Source organism: Leiobunum rupestre, chromosome 1 (genome assembly GCF_980474605.1).
Source record: "Leiobunum rupestre chromosome 1, qqLeiRupe1.1.hap1, whole genome shotgun sequence".
Classification (NCBI taxonomy): Eukaryota; Metazoa; Arthropoda; class Arachnida; order Opiliones; family Sclerosomatidae; genus Leiobunum; species Leiobunum rupestre.
In genome coordinates this window covers 38,563,138-38,585,943 of record NC_143384.1, presented here as the reverse complement: position 1 = coordinate 38,585,943, position 22,806 = coordinate 38,563,138, and the positions used below count along the sequence as shown (strand labels likewise).

The 22,806-nt window shown below is 35.8% G+C and overlaps 1 protein-coding gene across 1 annotated transcript; it reads right to left on the bottom strand.

Annotated features, from left to right (window-relative positions):
- Window positions 1-18,180: 18,180 nt before the first annotated feature.
- Window positions 18,181-22,561, bottom strand: LOC149962760 (uncharacterized). Its single transcript, XM_090169836.1, has 8 exons — window positions 22,453-22,561; window positions 19,898-19,944; window positions 19,764-19,835; window positions 19,617-19,649; window positions 19,508-19,531; window positions 19,415-19,438; window positions 18,441-18,479; window positions 18,181-18,369 (listed from the first exon to the last, which is right to left on the bottom strand). Exons 1-8 carry the CDS (start codon window positions 22,535-22,537, stop codon window positions 18,280-18,282), a joined length of 414 nt encoding a protein of 137 aa, XP_090025962.1. The 5' UTR covers window positions 22,538-22,561; the 3' UTR covers window positions 18,181-18,279.
- Between the last annotated feature and the right edge of the window lie 245 nt (window positions 22,562-22,806).

The following is a 22,806-nucleotide window of genomic DNA, read 5'->3' as shown; positions in this document are numbered from 1 at the left end:
ACACTAGATAATTTCTTTTGCTTGTTTTAGCTTTGATTTAGTCCCACATCCATTTTAGTAGCCAATGAAACGTAGTCAAATATCTAATCACGCAATTATCATTATTACTGAGCCAATCATGTTGGGCTACATTACAGACGTCAGAGTAACGTAGAGTGTCGCAATGGCTTTAAGAGACTCTAAGTTATCTTGGCGTTAGTTGGTTGCAGAGCCTTAATTGTATTATAATTATAATGCTTTTGATATGAGCTTCTCTGTTAAAAAGGTTTTACCTTGAAAGGAACTGGTGTGAGCTATACTGCTGCCAGGAATCCGATCATTTTTAGACACTTTGTGTAGCCCAATGTTGGGGAGTACTCGAAAAGCAGATCAGTGGTATTTTAATTAGGACCCTCTCCATCTCTCCAAAGATTAATATAATTTAATCTTGATTTAAATATTAAATCGTGATTAAAGGTTATCTTTTAAAAAAATGGTGATTAAAAGATAAGCTAGTGATCGAAATGATTGAATTTTGATCGAAATTATTAAATCTTGATCGAAACGATTACATTTTGATCGAAAAGATTAAATCTTGGTCGAAACGATTAAATCTTGATCGAAACGATTACATTTTGATCGAAAAGATTAAATCTTGGTCGAAACGATTAAATCTTGATCGAAACGATTAAATCTTGATCTAAGCGATTAAATCTTGATCTAAGCGATTAAATCGTGATCTAAGCGATTAAATCTTGATCTAAGCGATTAAATCTTGATATAAGCGATTAAATCTTGATCTAAGCGATTAAATCTTGATCTAAGCGATTAAATCTTGGTCGAAACTATTAAATTTTGAGATCGAAACTATTAAATTTTGATCGAAACTATTAAATCTTACATGGAACGATTAAATCTTGATTGAAATGACTAAGCTTGATCGAAATCGTTTTTAATATTATTATTATCCTAATTTGAAAATAATTATTTCGAGATTGAAATTATTTATTCTGAACTATTAAGATTTACCCATAGCCGATAATGAGCGTTGTCTCGATGACTATTTTTTTTAAATATTTTACCAAGTAACTAAACTACCACTGCCATAGAACTACGATCGGTTTTACGATATCGATAGAAAAACCAAAATCGATGATTTCAGAAGCGATAATAAAATTTGGCAACGCTGCTCAGTATAAATTTCCATCTATTCTGTTTACACTTACGAGGCTCAAATTGTTTATTGCGCAACTCAGTTTGCAACGTTAGATGGCGCTGCAACCAAAAGACGCGTTTTTTTTACATATCGCAAAAAGAAAAAAAAACGTTAATAGTGCCTTAAATTTTCATAGATAAAAAAAAACATCGCTGCAATATGTTTTAAGTTCCCATTTAACGGAGCAAAAACAACCTAAAATATAATAAAATCATTTTTTGAAGTAATTAAAAACTTTTGGGTCATTCATTTCACGGGTCCTACTCCGAAAAGCGACAGCAGCGCCGCCATAAAACGAAATTAGGAAATTAAATTCCGAACTCATTTTATAGCTTCGAAGCGAGGTTAATTCTTTGTCAATCAAAGCCGAAAGCGTAGCAGACCATTTTACCCCTGTGCGTAATTAGCCCTAAATAGGGAACTTTATAGAGGAAAGTGGGGCTAGAAATAAGCACCCGGTTTTCAGGCTAGCGTGTATCTCCGTAGTAGGGCCAATTTTAAAAGCGTCGTTCTCTATATATAAAAGGGTACGGCCAATTTCGTTTAGCCTTTTAAAAGCGCCGCCTTTCGGCCGCCTTTTCGTTTTATATTTTTGGGTGGAAGGCAATAAAAGCTGGAAAAGCCATAACCCCGTAACAAGTCTTTTATTTTAAAAGGTCCATCTCGAGAATGCTACGGCTTTTAATAGACCGGAACAGCGGCAAGAATTTACAGCGTTCTAAGTCGCGGATGTGGGATGGACAAGTTTTATGGGCCTCGGCGACGTTTTACGATGGCCGAGGCTTAGGGCGCGCCCTTGTCCTACAACTTCCCGGGGTTGTTCACTTGTCGCTTTTTTAGTGCTTTTTGAGTAAATATTTTTTGACTCCTGACCGTTTTTAACGCCCGTATTACGCGGTTGAATTATCCGTAAAGTGGCGCTCAATTCGTCGGAAACTAACAGTCATGGACAACTTCCATCCTTGGTTCGTTTCAATCCGCTTTTAGCCTTTAATCTTTTATCGGCACGTTTGTCGTTACTCTCTTAAGGTTTTTGGTAGCTTTATGTTTGTCATTGAACTAATAACGTGTTTTTTGCAACGTTGGCCATTGAATTCTAATAGTTTTCTCATAACCTCGGTTGTTCTTCAGCTCTTATGGTTTTTATAGACACGCTTGTCCTTGAAATCTTATGGTTTTCTTATAATTGCGTTTGTTCTTGAACTCTTATGGTTTTTTTATAATTGCGTTTGTCCTTGAACTCTTATGGTTTCTTATAGCCACGTTTGTCCTTGAACTCTTATGGTTTTCTTATAGCCACGTTTGTCCTTGAACTCTTATGGTTTTCTTATAGCCACGTTTGTCCTTGAACTCTTATGGTTTTCTTATAGCCACGTTTGTCCTTGAACTCTTATGGTTTTCATAAAGCCACGTTTGTCTTTGAACTCTTATGGTTTCCATATAGCCACGTTTGCCTTGAGCTCTTATGGTTTTCTTAGAGTAACGTTGGTCCTTGAACTCTTATGGTTTTCATATAGCCACGTTTGTCCTTGAACTGCTATGTTTTTTTATAGACTCGGTCGCGTGTCCTTAAACTTCTACGGTTTTGTTATAACAAAGATAATACCAACCTCTTACCCTAGATTCGAAATACCTGCCTCGCACGTAGTCAATTGCATTTACCCACTTCCAGCCGGAACTCAGAAAAAATGATACGACCACGGCCAACTTTGATGACGCGACGTTCGCAACAACTCGTCATCAAAGGTGGCCGTGATAGGACTATGGCAGCGACCAGTGGAGGCCGATTTTTCGGAGTTCACGTGCCGAAAGTGGGTAAACGCTTCGTTACAAAACTCTCATTAGAGAGGTTAAGCAGAGAGCTCTCGAAGTTTGAACGACAACGTCGGTAGTCACGTGAAAATCTCCTTAGTTTTCTTTTCGCTGTTATACTTGGGAGTCGGAACCTTTTATAATTTGAAGACGACGCCAAATTTCTATCGGGCTAATATGACACTAAGTATAATATCTAGAGGTCGGGGACGGTTAATCATTATCCATGTGTAAATTAATTTTTTCGGGAAAAAAATTTAAACAAAGAAATTTACCGGTTAATATTTCGGAAAATGATTAAAAAACACGTATAATTCGTTAAATTTGAGCTTTTTATCGAAAAAACATCGTTTTTCCGATTTATTTTACAAATTTATCAAAAATTTTATCGGGTAATACAGAAATATAAATTACTTGATCAAAACGTTTTACGAATAATTTTGAGAGTTTTATCTATTGAATAAAAGTTAGCGATCCCCGACCTCTATCTACAGCGTTTAATAATACTGAACATTAAAATTTTCCTGCTCAACAAATCGAGAGATAATTATGGCAGGTGCGTTTTTAGCCATCGTACATTCTCGTTGGAATTGAAATGTTCCTAAGCCTCGTATAGTATAGGCGAAATCGGATTTAAAGTAAAGCAGGATACCTGAAAATCAATTTTTGTCTTAAGACAATGCTAACAGCTATACAAAAGGCGCGTTTTAGTATTGCTTAAACAAGTTTCTATTTTCGTCATGTCCCATATGGTTTAGCAAAAAGTTATAAAATTCTATTGTAAGTTCTAAAATGTTCTATTTAGCAGTCAAACTGAAAGCACGCTTAACTAATTTTGAAGAATTTCATTTCACGAACGTCTAGATTCTCTCGACGTTTTCGTTCAAACTTCTACAGAATCCTGCTTAACCATTCTAATGAGAAAGATAGCAGAATTCGAATCTAGGGTACGGAGTTTTATACAGTATTATCTTTGGTTATAGCCACGTTTGTCCTTGAACTCTTAAGATTTTCTTAGAGTTAAGTTTGTCCTTGAACTCTTAAGATTTTCTTAGAGTTAAGTTTGTCCTTGAACTCTTAAGATTTTCTTAGAGTTAAGTTTGTCCTTGAACTCTTAAGATTTTCTTAGAGTTAAGTTTGTTCTTGAACTCTTAAGATTTTCTTAGAGTTAAGTTTGTCCTTGAACTCTTAAGATTTTCTTAGAGTTAAGTTTGTCCTTGAACTCTTAAGATTTTCTTAGAGTTAAGTTTGTTCTTGAACTCTTAAGATTTTCTTAGAGTTAAGTTTGTCCTTGAACTCTTAAGATTTTCTTAAAATTAAGTTTGTCCTTGAACTCTTAAGATTTTCTTAGAGTTAAGTTTGTCCTTGAACTCCAATAGTTTTTTTCCCTAGAACCAGAAGTACCCCCCTTCCTACGCCACTGTCGAAGCCAGAAACGTTAGAGAAATTCCGGACATTTTACAAATCTGATTCACTAACTTAGATTTTCCCATCCGTAAACTTGATGACGGTTTTCGCCCGGTATTTGGAAGTGACGTAATTTACGTCATATCCCGTGAACAAGATTTCTTTAAAGAAAATACCTTTATGGCATACTGATTATGCTACATCTAACGGCGATTTATATAAATATATTTTAACTCCGCAGACCATTTCGCAAAACACTGTATTTTGCCCCGCTGTAATAAATCTAGGTGGCAGACGTAACCTAAATTAAGGTACTTTGGTCTACCTTTTGTTTGAAATTCTCGGGCTAAATGGAGCGACCAATAATCAACCGTCGCCGGTTTCGACTACGAAAAAGCTCCGAAAAAGGAAATAAAACATGTAGGATATCAACGTCCCTAGTGACAGATTTATAAGGGCAATTACTTTTATAATTACACCGGGCGCCGAGGACCAAGTGCGTGTTAAAAATTTCCCGCAACAAAAATCATTTTAACATCTTCGCGTTGGGTGGCGCGCGACGAAGGGTTTTAGCTATATTTAGGCCCTAGCTTTTCGAGTAACGTGATTCTGTAAGCGTCAGCGTGCCGTTTATGGTGCATTTAACATTTATACGCGAAAGTTCTCCCCTCTTCCCTTCAGCCCTAATAACATTCTGGCTCGGCGCCCCTATAGACATCTAGCGACAATGGCCCGCAACAAGGAGGAAGAGGCAGTCGACCTTGTCAAAATAGAAGAATCTCTAGCTTTCCTGGCCTTACATGGAAAAATAGTCCGTCGCTCTTTGCCGCCCTCTGGTGGAGATAAGTGGAATTATAAAAGGCGGGGGAAAGACTGAGGCCTCGTCCGCCTTTACCCCCCTCTCGCCTTTCGCCTTACAGAAACGCTGGTTTGTCGTCCCTTCTATGAAAGTTTATCGTTTTAATTTGGGGCTCGTTTTAATTAGCGCCTGTTTTGGGAATGATTGTCTTTTCTAAAGGGACTGGGGAAATTTGTTTTATCCAACACGTAAATGAGATGCGTGTATGGAAATTCTTTTGGGGTTTTGTGAGTGACCTCCAACGTTACGCTTCGGTGGGACGCGAAAATTTCGCTGTTTTTCTTCGGGAATTTCCGTAGTGGTTTGGCCTGGCAACGATGCGGATTGAAGGTGGTCGCTTGTCTACGTGTTAGGCTTTTGTTTTTATCCAAAAAACCGCGGGTCTTTATTCTACTTTTCATTTGGTGTGTTTAACCTAGAGCCTCTTCAACATACAATATTGCACCATTGAATAGATTTCGTCCACAACTATTAGTGTGGTTTCTATAGCTCAATAGAAAATGTGATTTGGTTATTAAAAATTCACAAAATATTACCCCGTATTATTAATTGGAGAAAGCAGACGATATTTTGTAATTACATTACCGCCATCTTTAGATTCGTTGCAGAAACACCATTTAGCAGACGATATTTTGTAATTATACTACCGCCATCTAAAGATTTGTTTCAGAAACACCACTGAGCAGACGATATTTTGTAATTACACTACCGCCATCTATAGATTCGTTGCAGAAACACCACTTAGCAGATAATATTTTGTAATTACACTACCGCCATCTATAGACTCGTTTGCAGAAACCCCCAGGGGATAAACTAAAGTTTTTTTAGAACTGCCCAAACTAAAACCCCAAAACATAATTTCAATGAGCTATAAAAGCAGTTGGAATTCAGAATTTTTAGCAGAATTATGAGAGAGAATAGGGCTGTCAATAAGTAACTTAGTTCAGCAAAATTGGCGTCGTTTGTCGATATGTACCAGAAAGACCCGTCGAGGTCATCAGGTATTTTAAATTTTTCATACTTTTTTTCTATAAATTCACGATAAATAGCACTTCCTAAATCTGCAAAGCTGAGTTTTAGAACTGCCCACTATTTTAGGCCCTGGAAACACCATTTAGCCGAATACAGTTTCTAGATTAATTAATAGTTCAACAACTACAACAAGTAATCAAGGCATGGTGCCACGTTTTCGACAACTGAAATGTTTAGGTTAACGTCATGCTATTATAAATGCTCGTGCAAGCTAGGAGCAACAAACACAAGGAGAACGCATTGTTGTGTACAAATTTCATTGGACGAACCTTAACGCTAAAGTTTTACAGAAAGGGGAAAGACAATTTCGGAATTTTCCCCTTCCGAAGGCAGCAGGCGCTAAAGCGTCTAACCAATGAAAAATGTACGCAAGGAAATGCACGACTTTTGACTGGTTGTGTGTTTGTTGCTCCTAGCTTCAAGCCTCCTGGCATTTTAAGAACGCAACGATTGGTTTATTTACATCTGATTCAAGAATTATGACACTGATTCTGTACCCAATGATTGGATTTCAAATCGTTACACTTAACCTTATTCATTGAGCCAAAACAACAATTTATACTAAAACCAACTTTAGATATGCTAAAAAAATTAAATTTCACTCCAATTTTGTTATAATAACAGTTCGTACTTTGCAACGCCATATTGTTTTAATCAAACTTATCTTTTGAAAGTTAAAAACTTGCTGTCGCTAGGCAACGAGGTCCAGATACGAGATAATCTAGTGGCCAGAATTGTCGAACTAAAATCCCCAAAAATGAATTGGAGAAATTTCCCTTGCACAAGCCTTTATAATAACGTAAGTCGCGGAGGTACTAAACTCTTTGCCTTTTTATGAAACTCGCCCATTTTATTTAAAAGTTCTTAAAATTACGCTTACCCAAAAGTCAAGAATTCTTTAGGCCTTTGATATTTTGCAAAATCTATCAACTTAATCTTTAATAATCATTTCAACCTTTACGTTTATTCTAAGCTGCGCATTGTTATTTTTTTTTTGTTTATAGAGAATGCGCTAAGGCTTAACTACGAATTCCTTCAAAACTCTTTAAAGAGCCTTTTCTATTTTTTTTTACTCCTTTTACTTGAAATAAAGATTTACGAGCTTGCAGCTAAAAAAGAATTCTGCCGAAAATTCTTCATAATCAATCATATTGTGATGGCCGGGAAAGAGCAATCTTTTTGTACGCTGCTTCTCAATACACGTTTCATTTCCAGCGCCCGAAGCTGCCTTTCCCCCACGCCTTTAAACTTGTACGCTATAAACGCGTTTACTTTTGAAACTTGTATATCAACTGTTGCCAAGGGTTAGCGGAAGAGAAAGAGAGTACTCGCCTCTGGAGAGGTTTTTGTTTCTCTCCGAATACGTTTTTTCATTCTCGAGAAGATTAGTCGGATTTTTAGCCATTCAATAGAGAAGGTAGGTTTTCGATTCGGTTAGATCTAATTTTCTACCACTGTTGAATCGGCTTTAGCAAATAGGGCCCGGTGCAGAGACATTTTTAAGAATCGCCAAATTGCGATTCATCGCCAAATTAACAGAAAACGCGCGTGCTATCGAACTTCGCGCCGAATCGGTGTGCAGAGACATCTCGCTCGCAAAAATAACAGGAAGTCGCTCTGTTTATTTTGCGAGTGGTCTTGGGCAGTCGCTAGCCGCCGAAAAGCTCGCAAAAATAATGGCAGATTGTGTTACGTAAAGAGCTCGGGAAATAAATTGAGAAGTAAACGCTTTTTACCTACTTTAATAAGATAAATTTTACAACACGATAGGTCAGAATCTTTCTAGCTCATTATCGCTTCCCGAAAAATGTTTTTGTCCAATTATTGTCAGAGCCAAGGCCTAACAATCACGATTTACGAAACACTAAAATAAGCCAGCCACTCTTACAAATTTTACAGGTAAGAATAAATTATAATAGGGAATCTTATACACTACTACTTTGGGTGTATTCAAAGCCTTGGTTTATTTATAGATCCTTATTTGCTGGTACTGTATGCAGTGGGTTTTAACTAATAAGTCGGTAATGACATGGTGAATTGGTTCAGTGTATCAAGGATCTTAAGCTATCAACCAGCGTTTATAGCAATTCATCTACCGAGAAGAAACCTTTCCTCAGGTAGACTAGGGAGTTGCGATAAAAGATGTATTGGAATATTCAAGTTTATTTGGCATGCATCAAGAGCTTACCGAGCCAATAATTTGATGTATTACCTTAAAAGTGTTCGTCAGTTAATTCTACACGCTTATATCATTTGTTACAATTTATACCTGGATTAGGCTATGTAAATGCCAGATAATTAGGTAGAACAACAACTTTTATCAAATACTAGGACCATTGTTTTACGTGTGATCAATATAGGATATTTCGCTAGAAATTGCTTTAGACAATTACCATTTTTTGTAACCTCGTGAAATTGCTGTTTTTTTATTTATTGATTTATGTTATAACTAGTTTTATTTTAATTGCTATCAGCTAAGTTTTTAAATAAATATTTTCCTAAAAACCAAATGATACGGCTCATTTTCTAACAGAATCATTTTCGGAAAATAATGGCTTATAATAGTAATGCATCTTTTTTAAATTCGTTATTTTATTGATGTACCAACCATATTATAAAAATATATCTTTAAAATAACAAAACCATTAAACTGTGTAATAAATGCAACCAATCTAATAAATAATAAGAGTAAGAAAATGATATAATCAGAAGAAACTAATTTTCATGCACTATTTAAGGCTTTAAAAAAGATTTTGGATAACCTCTCATTCTTCAGAAACTGTTTTGCTTTCCCTTCGTGGCTATATTATATAAATTTATTTTAATAAAATAACGGATTTAACTATAAAAATTATAAAACCTAATAATATAATTAGAGTTAGGAAATTATTAATTAGAAGAGCCAGGATTTCATCGTCAAAATATAAACCAAACATAACCACGTGATAGCTTTTTGCGTCAGAAATGGAGCTCTCCCATTGGTCCGTTACTTGGTTAAAAAAATTTGGAAAAATAACAGCGTCGCCGATTAACAGGAATCGCTAAAACGTCTCTGCACCGCGATGTCGATTGCGAAGATCGCCAAATCATGGCCAACTTCGCGCGCTCACTACGCTCGCACCAGGCGGCCTACCCAAAGAATTTCAAATCCATGTATTGGCGCGAAATAAAAGTTTGGTTTTTAGTGTCTTCGACGGCCGTCGGGAGCGCTACTTCCGGACCTTAAAGTCGGCTAATTTTACGATATAAATAACATGGTTTTCTATGGCGCGAAACTTGACCATAATGAATACATAGTACTGGAAATTATTTAAATATCAGAAAATTGTATTTATTTTATACTTAGGTTATAACTTAAAAGTTCAATTTCCATAAATAACTCCTCAAATACTTCATTACTTAGGTAATTTTTAAATAGTTTGTATGAATAGTTAAGCCTTGTTGGATTTTAGATTTGTTGTCTTTTAAAACAATTTTCGCGGCGGGAAATTCGAACACTTGATAATTACTTAATGCTGAATGATATTAGATTTATGTAAAAAGATATTTATTTCATTTTTCAATTATTATTTAAAGTTGTTACATATCAATAATTTTTGTATAAATTACCCAAAAATGCCTTTGAGTTGCGTTCCCTATGACCCATCTGTAAAAGGCAAAACACCTGGAGTTTCTTTCCACGAGTTTCCTTCTGATGGGGCGTTGAGAGGCATGTGGCTAGAAAATATCTCTCGGGATAATTTTAAAATAAATGACCGATCAGAATTGAGCGTTGTATGTAGTTTACATTTTTGTGAAACAGATTACCGTAAAGGTCTTAAATTACGAACGCTGGAAAAAACGGCAATACCTACGGTATTCCCACAGTTGTAGCCAACCTGGTCAGTGGCAGTCATATTGCTAGTAGGCCAAACAGGCAAACCCTTATGTTATTAGGCCTAACTCCCAAGGGCGCGGGTGGTGGCACCAGAGTGGGAGTTGGTATAAAAGGAGGTAGCAGAGAGAGAGATAGGGCTTTTAAGAGCATAGAGGCAGAGCTGTAGAGTCAGTGGTTAGTAGCAGTCAGAAACTACTATGGGAGTGGTTAACTCCCAGCTAGCCTGCTAGTCAGTTGTAGTTTTCCCCCAGTGGCTGTCAGGTTGCATTCTCTTCCCTTGGTGGGAATATCTAAGAAATATTAGTATCTTATTATAATAGGATAGTTATTGTATAGTTCGCTCTAAGGCCTCCGAAGGCACGTTACCCAACCTTCTAGAGTAGAGTGGCTATACAGTATCCAACTTATATGATACCAAATGTGTTGAGTACAGAGCCTGACACGCAACGAACCACTTTAAAATTGGCAAGTTTGGCTTACGTAGCTGGTTTTGTGATACAGAAAATGGAGCAAGCTGAATTTTGTAGCTTGTGTCTCGAGTGCATTTCAGGACCCTTCTCAAATTCAACACTTTTAGACTTCATTAAAACATCCGACAGAGGAGGTATAAGTTACCCAAATAAGGATTTTGTTATGTTTCATTGAGGCAGCACTTCCTTATTTTCGAGAATCAGCTAGAAATTAGCGAAAATATTGAATCTCCGTGTTGCCGAAACTTACCAGGTGTCCAATTTTGCATTGCAATTTTAATCTCCCTCATGCCTCAATATCTGCCAAATTTATCTGTGACAAAAAAATACCACCCATAGTTGATAACATAACTAGGACAATTTGATTTGAGAAAGTAAAGGAACTAGTTTACAAACCTCAATCGAGAAAACTTCTGAAAATGTAAAGGTCTTTAATTTTCATTATGGATTTTCATATTTTGATCACCATACACCAGTGATACTTCATTGTTTTCCAGGATTCTTTCATATCTACCAGTGTTCATTCATATCTACGAGTATTCATATAATCATATTTACCAGCGTTCATTCATATCTACCAGTATTCATACTTTTTTACCAATGTTCATTCATTTTTTTCGTTCATTATTACTATTATTCCAACTATATGTCTCTAAAATTTAATGAAAAAATTCAATTATTAACTTTAACGTCAAACAAATTATTTCATAAAAATATTAAAAGTACTTTTTATGCTCATTACACTAAAATTTTAGTTGCATCACTTTAAATAGCAGTTTAATTGTTTATCTACTTGAAATCAAATAGTTTAAAATCCAAACCAAAACGTTTGATGAAAAATTCCACATGTCGGTTAGTTTACATTCCATTCTAAACATGTGATTTTCACTGGCGCCTGAGCGGTGGCACTTTTGGAAATAGTCGATCTCGGCGGGAAAAATGAATTAGAAAATTTTGAAAAGGGTTGTAAATCATGGAAAAAGGTTTATTCTACCTCTGACATCGACGAATATATCGCATAGTTTTCAATAAATTACTTAAAAGAACGAAAAACCATAATCGTTCCATTCGATTCTATGCTAATAGTTAGGTCCGGAGGTGGCTCCAGCGCCTCCGTAGCGGCAAAGAACGAATTTCGCTATTTTTGATCTTTTGGGTAGGCCGCCTGGTGCGAGCGTAGTGAGCGCGCGAAGTTGGCCATGGCCAAATAAACAGCTCGCCAAATCTGAATCGCTAAATTGCGATCGTGTTAAAATTAACAGGAATCGCAAAACGTCTCTGCACCAGGCCCTTGGATAAAACGCAGATTATTCAAGAACAGCCTATCGTATCCAAAACGACAAAACGCGTCTTCTTCACGTAATCTTCGACTACTAGTACCATCTTTTGTTAAAATGTTGCAAAAGCTACGTAACGTTTTAAAACAAGTGTCGGCTCGACGTCAAGTAGCTGTTTTGTTTCAACAGATGTCGCTATCGTCGTAATCAAAACCAGTTAGTTAAGCTACATTTTTATCCAAAAGGCGGGTACTTATAAGTACTCCTCGCGTTGATTGGATCGTTGTAAATTGGTCAATGACATAAATTACAGTAACTTTAAAAAGTATTTTTTACATGGGATATATAGTTTAGGTTAAAGTCTACTAAATAGAGTACAACTTGTCTAACTATAATACTCTACAAAGGCTCTCTGACGACGTTATCATTTAGATATTCTGAGTTTCAGGGGCGTACCGAAGAGAGTACGTTTGGGGGGGGGGGAGGTAAGTGAAATTTGCCAAGTAAAAAACAAAGTTTGTCATGTCGTCTAAGTTTGGATTGTTACGGTCGATTTCAATTTAAATGTTTCATTAAAATTATAATCGGTGGCGCCATCCACTGTTAGCGGCTGGAACTATATACAATTGATTTAATAGTACTAATGTACCTTGAAAGTTATAGATGTCGCCACCCGTATAATAATAGAGTTGACAGCTGAGTGAGTGCGCCGACTGGAAATTTCAGAATTTGTTTCGCGAAACCACGACTACCGAACGCGCCTATGTCATTCTAGCGGTTCTATTCTCTCTTAGCATTTTAGTGCTTGACCTTTCCGCAGGCCTGAGGCCGTAGTCTTTAGACACCATCTATTGGTGACTTTTAGAATAATTTTAAAGCAGGAGACAATGGCTCTCGCGACGATAGCACGAGCTTTTCTACCGATAGATAGCGCCTTATAAGGATAGCCTGCATAAATTACGCGTTTCTGCTAGCTGTCACCTTCGTATTGACTCCCTTTGAAATATTTTATCTAGACCTTTATATACGTTTCATATATCTATGATCACGCGTCTATCTGCCTTTCAATTTTATAAGATGCTGTAGGAAAAATGACTATTTAAAAAGCTTTTACCACAAGGCTGAACTAAAGTTCCGACACACTAGCTGCCTAGCATAGAAATCAGGTCTTGTAAGTTATACATAAGGAGAAGCAACTACATAGATATCTCAAACATAATTCATGATTTTAGGGAAGTAAATTGCTGGGAAATTCTAAATGATTTGTTGCAATATCGTTTACCATCAATTTACATTTTGCCAAGTCCACCTCGATTTGCCAACTCTAAAAAGCTTTGGGGGGGGGGGCGCTCCCCCTCCCCCCTCCCCCCCCCCCAAAGGTAGGTCCCTGCTGAGTTTAACTTCCTTTACCATTAATAGGTGGCACCACGCTCTCCACTAAAGTCGTTTTTTTTCGAAGAATCGGATAGATTCATGGACATCTCTAATAACAGGGGCCTTTTCATAATACAGGTGGCAATGATAGAGCGGGCAGTTGCTTTAAATTAAAACGACTTTTCAATGGTTGTTGAATATATTTTACGATAAAGTGCGCTCAGAACCGGGGAATACCTACCGGAAAACAAAGACGTCCAGAATTAGTCAGAAGGGATTAAAATGGTGGTCAGTGGCGTATCGAGGGTATTAGCTAGGCTAATACCCAAGTCACCACCTAAGTCATCAAGCGACTTTTAAAGCCATTAATTCAGGTGGCCGGGTTGCAATGCGTAGGAGGGTATACGGAACCCGGTTAAAAAGTTTCCAAATGGTGCCCCGCTATATACCAAAGAATTTAAAATAAATTTGTATTTTTTTTATTAAAGACCGTGATTTTAGTCTAAGCTTTGCTACTTTTCACCTTTAGTTTAATATCGTCGTTCCTACGGTCTTACTTCAAATTGTATATAACCTACCGCTTAATTTACCAACCACAACATTAGTCCGTCCTTCGTAATTGCGATTTTGGTCTGCATATATCATAATATGATATATTGTGATACATTTTGTAAAACCTAGAAATTGTTTTAGTTAGAAATCTGAACAACTTAAAAATTAAATTTCTATTCAATGAAGAATCAAAATTATCACTGGTTGAAGGAACAATTGGATATTAAAGATAGGAGTGTTTTGTTTCGCCACAAACTGGTTTTAACGTCCATTATTTACATTTCAACTTTTAACGGCCACAAACTGGTTTCAACGTTCACTATTTACATTTCCCCTTTTAACGGCCACAAACTGGTTTCAACGTTCACTATTTACATTTCCCCTTTTAACGGCCACAAACTGGTTTTAACGTTCACTATTTAAATTTTCCCTTTTAACGGCCACAAACTGGTTTTAACGTTCACTATTTACATTTCCCCTTTTAACGTCCACAAACTGGTTTTAACGTCCACTATTTACATTTTATCCTGAGCCGAATTTTAAACACCATTTTAGCCTCAAACTGAATTTTCCGTATTTAAGTTTTAATCCCAAATTCGTTTTAATACCCAAGGTGTTCCCTTTCCGCTTTAAAATTGGTTTGAAGATCCCACATTTCCTTTTCCCTTTCCCAAATACACAAATTCAACGTCTTTCGGAAATTAGCAATTAGGTCCAGAGCCCCAGGCTGCCAGTCGTTACCTAGTTATCGTTTCAAATTCGATTATATTCATTTTGTAACGTCCGTTTATTTGGTCGCGTATTGACGTGTCTCCCCTTGGAGGAGGCAGCCGCGGAAGATTGAGCCAGGGAGGCAGCCCTTCCACTTTTGTGTCATTTGTTTCTTTTGCCACGAATTTTCCTCCCGCGCGCCTGAGGGTTTTTTCGCGTCCTTTTTTGCCTCCATAGATTGTGTCCCGTTTTCGCTAGGCCTCGGCGTCTACCTTCGTCTTCGTCGACTGGGCGCGCGCTCGGATGATGGAACGTCTTCATTGGGTCGTTTCGCCGCGATCACGCTTTATTGGATAAGGATTAGGAGTTATGGTAGATGGCGCTACAATCAAGGAAGCTTTTCTCTTTTACGACCGTTTTCGATCTTCTTTAGCGGACCGGCTCTTTTCATAGCGTATTATGCGCCCTCTGCCAGAACTAATCGGAACTATTTGGGATGAAATTGCGGTTCCTTCGTATTAACTTTTCCCGCGCTTTCTGCGTCAATAGAGGGCGTCTTTAAATGTAATCAAAAGTGGCCGAGTCTTAACGAATTTGCCCTCGGAATATTATGGTAGAGTGGGCCCGGATTTTTATGGTCAATCTTTCTTCGCTCACTCTAGATGGCGTCGCTTTCCTACAGCTCATACCTCCGACTACGGAATTTTTATTATTGACTTTCTACTCTTTGGAATAAGTTATTGTTTTTCCGATTTAGTCAAGGACAGTGTGAGAAATAAAGCACTATTATAGGCCAATCGCCAGTTTAAAAATTAGCTGGGCCAGTTTTAAAAATTAAATGCTTGGGGTGTTAGTGGCCCTGGTGACCACTTAATTAATTCAAAGTTTTTTCCCTTCAAGATTTTAGTTCATTAAAAAAATGGTTTTGTCTTTGCTTCTATGCTGTGTGCTTGGCCTTGTGTTAATTGTGTGTATGGGTGGGTGATTGGGGTCGTGAGTCTGTCTACTCTACACTCTACACGCAGTACGAAGTACAGAAGCGAATTTAGCAGTTGCTTAAGCAGATTTATAAGCTTCGAGCTTAGGAAATATAGCGCCATCTGCCTTAATATCCGTAAACTAACTATTTGAAAAAATAGCAGACATCTTTTGAATTTCTAGGTTTTCCGTTATGCATAGAGAATTTTGAACGAGCAGACAGCTTTCATACATTCAATTAAAAACTCGGTCGGTAGGCGCCGATACTTATGACCAAAATTTAAACTACGCACGAAGCCTATAGTTCTTTATTTAACACTCCAAAATTTTGAAATACCCATAATAACTAACCTACTAAGCCTATGCCCTAGCACATATTGTCAAGAATAGATAATTTGACCATAAATTATGAAAGCCTTATTAAGGTTAAAAATGGTAAGTGGCCAGTGGCCAGTTTTTTAATTAAACTACCTAGGCTCTACTGGCCACAGGTCCAGTTTAAAAAAAAATCCTTATTTCTCAGTCTGGTCAAGGACACTTTCGTATCCGTTTATTTATTAGTGTCGTCTAGATTTCCAATTGCAATTAGTTACTTTTCAGTACGTTAATATCGTTCTAATTTCTGTTAGAATTATTGGTTGTGTGACGAAAAATGGGCTACTACTAAATTTTATAACTTCATTATTTGGGCGGGAAAATGAAAGTTGGCCGTATTCGGTTAATTTGAAACAAAATAACAAGAATCTGACAACACTGCTATCTTTTAATACCGAATTACCGATTGAGAATTCTTTTACCTGGCAGCACGGTTTTTCAATACCGAAAATGTCAGCCGTTATTTTGAATAGGTCTTTCTATACACTAAGCTACGCTTGCTGAACTTGTTTTTATGTAGCTAATTCGTCGCGAAATACGTAGAAGTTCAGTTCAGGATATGCTTAACAAGTCGGTCCAGGCCGTAATATTAGTTCCACATCAGTGTATTCGAGTGGGCAAACCCATACACCCTTAGTAGACACAGGTAGGCAAACTAATACAAAAACTGTTGATGCTACGTGATTTCTTATCGTTTGATATATAAATTGCCACCCTAAGTTAAAGAGTGGATGCCGCCCACCATCAGGAGACCCGGGTGGGAAAACTGATATAAAAGCTGTTGAGCCCATGTGATTTCCTATTGTTTTATATATAATTTACCATCATATGTTAAAGAGTGGGCACCGCCCACCCTCAGGATACGCGGGTGGGCAAACCAATACAAAAGCTGTTGAGGCCATGTGATTTCCTATCGTTTGATATATAATTTACCATCCTATGTTAAAGAGTGGCCACCGCCCACAATCAGGATACCCGGGTGGGCAAACCAAATTAACCAGTACAAAAACTGTTGAGGCCATGTGATTTCCTATCGTTAGATAGACGGAGAGTATCAAAGGTGAAATAGGTAAGCAAAACACGACGAACATAATTCTTTTAAATTATTGAAATTAGTGGAAATATGATATAAAGAAATTCTTAAACTGGGATTAAAAAGGGTTTATTTTAGGAGATTTATATCAAACATTTGGGTAGTTTAGGCACCAAGAGTCATGTAAATTCGCAAATTCATAACAAAAATACCCATGAATTTATTAACTTGTTTTTTTTGGATCACTTAACGACATTCCGTCCATAGCAATAGTTCCACTTCGATATATATATATATATATATATATATATATATATATATATCGATGTGGAACTAAAAATCGGGTGCCTCGTTGAATTTACTCTTATGTCCAGGGCATTTCGTAGAAAATCGTCATCAATACGTCACCCGTGACGCAGTAGCAACATGAAACCAAGAAGGCCACTGTTACTTTAGAAAAAGGCCTATTTATAATGTTTTGGCGCCCATATTTCGTAATTTATAAACCCTAAAAATATCAAAATGTTCTTAATTTACACCAGAAGCACCTTGTTTTTAACTAAATTTGTTTATACCAATTAAATTAAATGTATTTACACCGAAGCTTTCACTAAATTTGTTTATGCCTTGGTTTTGAAATAGATGCATGAAGCGGATCGGGATCAGAGCTGGGCAAAACTCGGAGTGCATTTGAACGAGTGGTTTTCACCCCACACTTTTCTCACTCCACTCCCTAACAAAAAATTACCCTTTTTCGTCACTCGGCTCGCACGCTCGCGTGAAAAGAGTGAAGTTAGTCGAGGTCAGCTCTTTCACTCTTATCGATTTTCAAGACTATTAAAAGAAGGCGGGAAATTGAAATTGGAATTTAATTTATTTTCTCTATTGGGGAGCGTGGCGCCATCTATTAACGGCAAAGGAGGCTAAAATATACTTTTTGGATAAAATTCAAATTTCCCGGCTTAAATTTTAAGTTTCCCGCCAAGAATAAGAGTGAAATTGGTGACCTTGACTAATCGCACTCTTGGGGGAAGAGTGCCCTCAGTGAGTGTCGAAATGCGAGAGTGGCAAAGAGTGAAGATTTTTTTGTTAGCTCCACTCTTGAGTGAGACTGATATTCTAAATATCACTAGCGATTTTGCCCATGTCTGATTTGGGATAAATACATTCTTGCAGTACGTAATCAAAGAATGTTTTACGTTTGGTTTAAGACTAGGGTTTTATTTTATTACCCTTGGTTTATATAAAAATACAATGAAACTACAAAAATAGTATTTCTTGTTTAAATAAAAGTACCAGTAATTTATCTTTAATAATTGTTTCTTTTTCACGGTTGAAGTTTGGCCTTGGCTTTGTCTTCCATCTTCGAATTGCCCTGGTTTTTGCGTCTCGAGTCGTGGAACTGTTTCACACACATCTGCAAAAACCATTTTACGTTGTATTTTAATAGTTTGAAATTAATTTTTAAAGTAATGTTTAATTTCTTACCAAATATTTTTTCGTTGTATCTTCCTTCATTTCGTCATTCTGTAAATTATTCGCCACTAATTAATATTTAGTATATAATCAGATATAACATAATACGGATAAGTATGACAATTTGCAAATATTATCACCGAACTGATTTTCAGAGCTATTGAGTGATCAGGGTTTAGTTATGTCTAAATACACCCAAAGCGAAATATACTACTGCCAAGGACGATGTTTGCGAGTCCAAATCGAGGCTGGATGAGACGTTAGTGTCGAAAAAGGTTAGGTATGAAAAATAGCATTAACACAATAGGAGTTGCCGTACTTATTGTTAATTACGTTACGTAAGATATATTTAATTTAATAATATAATATAACCAAGAAATCTATCAATTCATTTTTGTTTTAAAAAATTTATGAAATTATAATTAGTTTTAGTCTAGTATATTCATAATTTATTGAATAATTTAAAACTAATTTCTAACTACATAAACGAATTTCTATAATACAAACTAATTTTACTTAGTATAATTAAAATAAATAAATAATCAGCAATGCTAATACCCAAGGCACCACCTTAGGCCCAATTGATCTAGTGATCATCTAGCGACTTTTAATGGCTTTAAACAGGTGGCCGGGTTACAATGGGTAGGAGGGTGGTAGCAAGCCCTTCATGCCACGCGAGCCAACAGCTCCCTACACTAACTATTACCGCTTACCTCAACAAGTTAACTGCTTTAATTTCCATAATTTAAAACTAAATTTAATAATTATTACTGACGGCGTAAACGAATTTCTATAATTTTAAACTAGTTAACTAATTAATTACAATAAATAAATTAATTTCTCCAATTTAAATAAAATTGTATTATTTATAATTATAGCTAACTGCATAAAGTAATTGTACTAATTACAATTAACCACACTAACTAGTTTCTGTATCGTAATCAGTCGAACTAACATTAATTTAAATTAATTTTAATTTAACAAACCTCGGTTTTGTCCAGCTCATCCATCTAATAATTTAAAAAAAATTAAATATTTGAATCGTATTTAACTTTCGCTAATAGTGTTTTAGCGCTTACTTTTCTAACTAATGACATGAAAGCCTGAAATGTACAATTCAAAAATTATTTCTTCGAGAATATTTGAAATTTTGAATGAATTTTAATTTTAATAATTGTTAAAACTCACGACTCTGGTGGCGTTTCTCTCTCCTTCTTTCATCTACGCATTTTATATCAAGCGCAAAAAAATATTATTATATTATAACTACCAGAATAACTACTTAATATTTAAATTTAGTAATGAATATAAGGAAGACTGAATTTAATGACGTACCGCTTTGTTGCACATGTACTCTTTGACTTCCTTGGAAATTTGCGTATCCAAAGATTCCATGACGTTTTTTTCCTTTTAAATAAATGACATATACTGCGTTTATGTAAATTATCAATTATTAAAGAAGCTATTACCGCCGGAATTTCTTGGGAACATTGAGATTTGTTTGGATCCCTCAAATCTGCGTCGAAACAGAATAATTTGATTTAATTCGCTATTCTTTAAAATGAAGGTTGTGCATTTGAAAATCGCATATCGTGGTCTGAAAGTTTTCTTAAAGGGAGTATAACCAAAGAAAATAAAGCCCCAGGAATGGAAGGTGTAGCTCCGTCTAGTGGAACTTTTGCGCCTCTCGTTTTAAAAGAGAGACCGGGTTGCGTTAATCGTTTCCGGTTACTCTGATTTGCTTTGCCGGAAGTTTGTAACGCAACCAAAACACGCGGCCAATAACATCAATCCTTCCATTCCTGGGGCTTTATATTCTTTGGTATAACCCTACGTGTTTGGTAAGGTGCACTAAGCCTACTCAAAAATCCACACGAGGCGCTACGGTGAAATAGTAGGATAATTTCCAGATAAAACCTCTATAGCACGCTGTTAAAGACCTATACTTTATACTGGATATCTACTTGTATATATGGGGTTTAAGGTCATAACCCTACTGATTTCCCCGTTATATTTTTAAAGGGAGTATAACCTATACCGGAATTTAGGGGGAAAAGTTTTCCATTCCTCCCAGGCACCTAAGATAAAAAGAGTGTTTTTGGGATAATAAATAAGAATGTTTTACAACGAATTTTTTTACTGAATGCGGATCAAGTCGGTATTTAATAGATAGTTAGGGAAAACTACAAGAAGAAAATATATTTCAAAATATAGCACGTTTATGACTTAACTATTTACATAATCATTGGGATATAGTTAATTCACTACTTACGATGCTTTTGTTTAAAAATATAACGGGGAAATCAGTAGGGTTATGACCTTAAACCCAAATATACAAGTAGATTTATAGTATAAAGTATAGGTCATTAACAGCGTGCTATAGAGGTTTTATCTGGGCAATCATCCTACTATTTCACCGTAGCGCCTCGTGTGGATTTTTGAGTAAGCTTAGTGCACCCTACCAAACACGTAGGGTTATACTCCCTTTAAAGTAACTATTTACTTGATAAAAATTCTAATTAGACTTTGGAAATCTGAAAAGTTTTTTTAAATACGCCCCAAATAGAGAATTGGCAGCATGACGTATTTATTACGTCACCCATGCTTTTTCCATTTGGGGAAAAAAGAATACCAGCATGGCGACCATAGCCAAAGGTACGGCGAGACGTCATGCTGGCAAATCCTATTATTGAAATAACGTGTGCTAAATTCTCGAATTAAGTTCGAGAAAATCTGACATTAATGGTTAAAAATATTCAATCCACCGCTAAAAACTGTCGAATTAAACCTAATTTCTACTAAGAAACTAGAGTTAAAAGCTAAAAATATTCAATCAACGGATATAAATTAAGTACTGAAAATCTAGAATTAAGTACTGAAAATCTAGAATTAAATACTAAAAATATAGAATCAAGTACTGAAAATCTAGATTTAAGTACTAAAAATTGGGATTTAAGTACTAAAAATCTAGGATTAATGGTAAAAAATATTCAATTAAGTACTGAAAATCTAGAATTAAATACTAAAAATATAGAATCAAGTACTGAAAATCTAGATTTAAGTACTAAAAATTGGGATTTAAGTACTAAAAATCTAGGATTAATGGTAAAAAATATTCAATTAAGTACTGAAAATCTAGAATTAAATACTAAAAATATAGAATCAAGTACTGAAAATCTAGATTTAAGTACTAAAAATTGGGATTTAAGTACTAAAAATCTAGGATTAATGGTAAAAAATATTCAATTAAGTACTGAAAATCTAGAATTAAATACTAAAAATATAGAATCAAGTACTGAAAATCTAGATTTAAGTACTAAAAATTGGGATTTAAGTACTAAAAATCTAGGATTAATGGTAAAAAATATTCAATTAAGTACTGAAAATCTAGAATTAAATACTAAAAATATAGAATCAAGTACTGAAAATCTAGAATTAAGTACTAAAAATCTAGGATTAAGTACTGAAAATTGAGTAGCGAGTACTGAAAATCTAGAGTAAAGTACTATAAATCTAGTATCAAGTACGGAAAATCTAGAATTAAGTACTGAAATCTAGAATAAAGTACAGAAAATCTAGGATTTGGCACTAAAAATTTAGAATTAAGTACCAAAAACCTAGGATTAAGTTCTACAACTCTAGATTTAAGTACTACAACTCTAGATTTAAGTACTAAAACTCAAGAATTAAGTACTAAAAATCTAGATTTAGGTACTAAAAATCTAGATTTAAGTACTAAAAATCTAGAATTAATAGTAAGAAATATTCACTCAACGACGAAAAATCCCGAATTAAATTCTAAGAAACTCGAATTAAGTTCTAAAAACTCTAATTAAGGGTTTAAAATGTACAAATCACGGCTAAAGAACATTAACCCCGTTTTAAAATGAACGACATTCTAAAATCTCGAAATGCAGTTTTAAAAAACCTAAATTTCGTCTCAGATTTTGGAAATTTGTTCCGCACAGAAAACCTTCAAAAGCCCTACTAACAAAATAATTTAAACGTAAAAATATAAACTCACCGCACCAAGCCCTGAGAATATCTTCGACCATTTCTCTGGCGCCGCCCAAAGGCTTGCGCGGTTTCGCGTTCTGGCAGCCAGCCATTTCGCACCAAGCTATGAGTATCGCGACGCATCCCGCGAAGTAAAAGTAAAATCTCAAACCGTTCATTTTAATTCTTACACTTTCTTGTTGCAGACTTTTACGAGTTTGAGAAACTTATAAATTATTTTACGCAGACGGGTCCAAATCGGCAGCCGTAATGTTCTACTGGCTAACCTTGGATGGTTTGGGCATCTGTCGTAAATTTCGCCATATCCGTGGACAACAATTTGTCTTTGGAAAATTACCATCTCTATTGGAAGTTCGCGTTA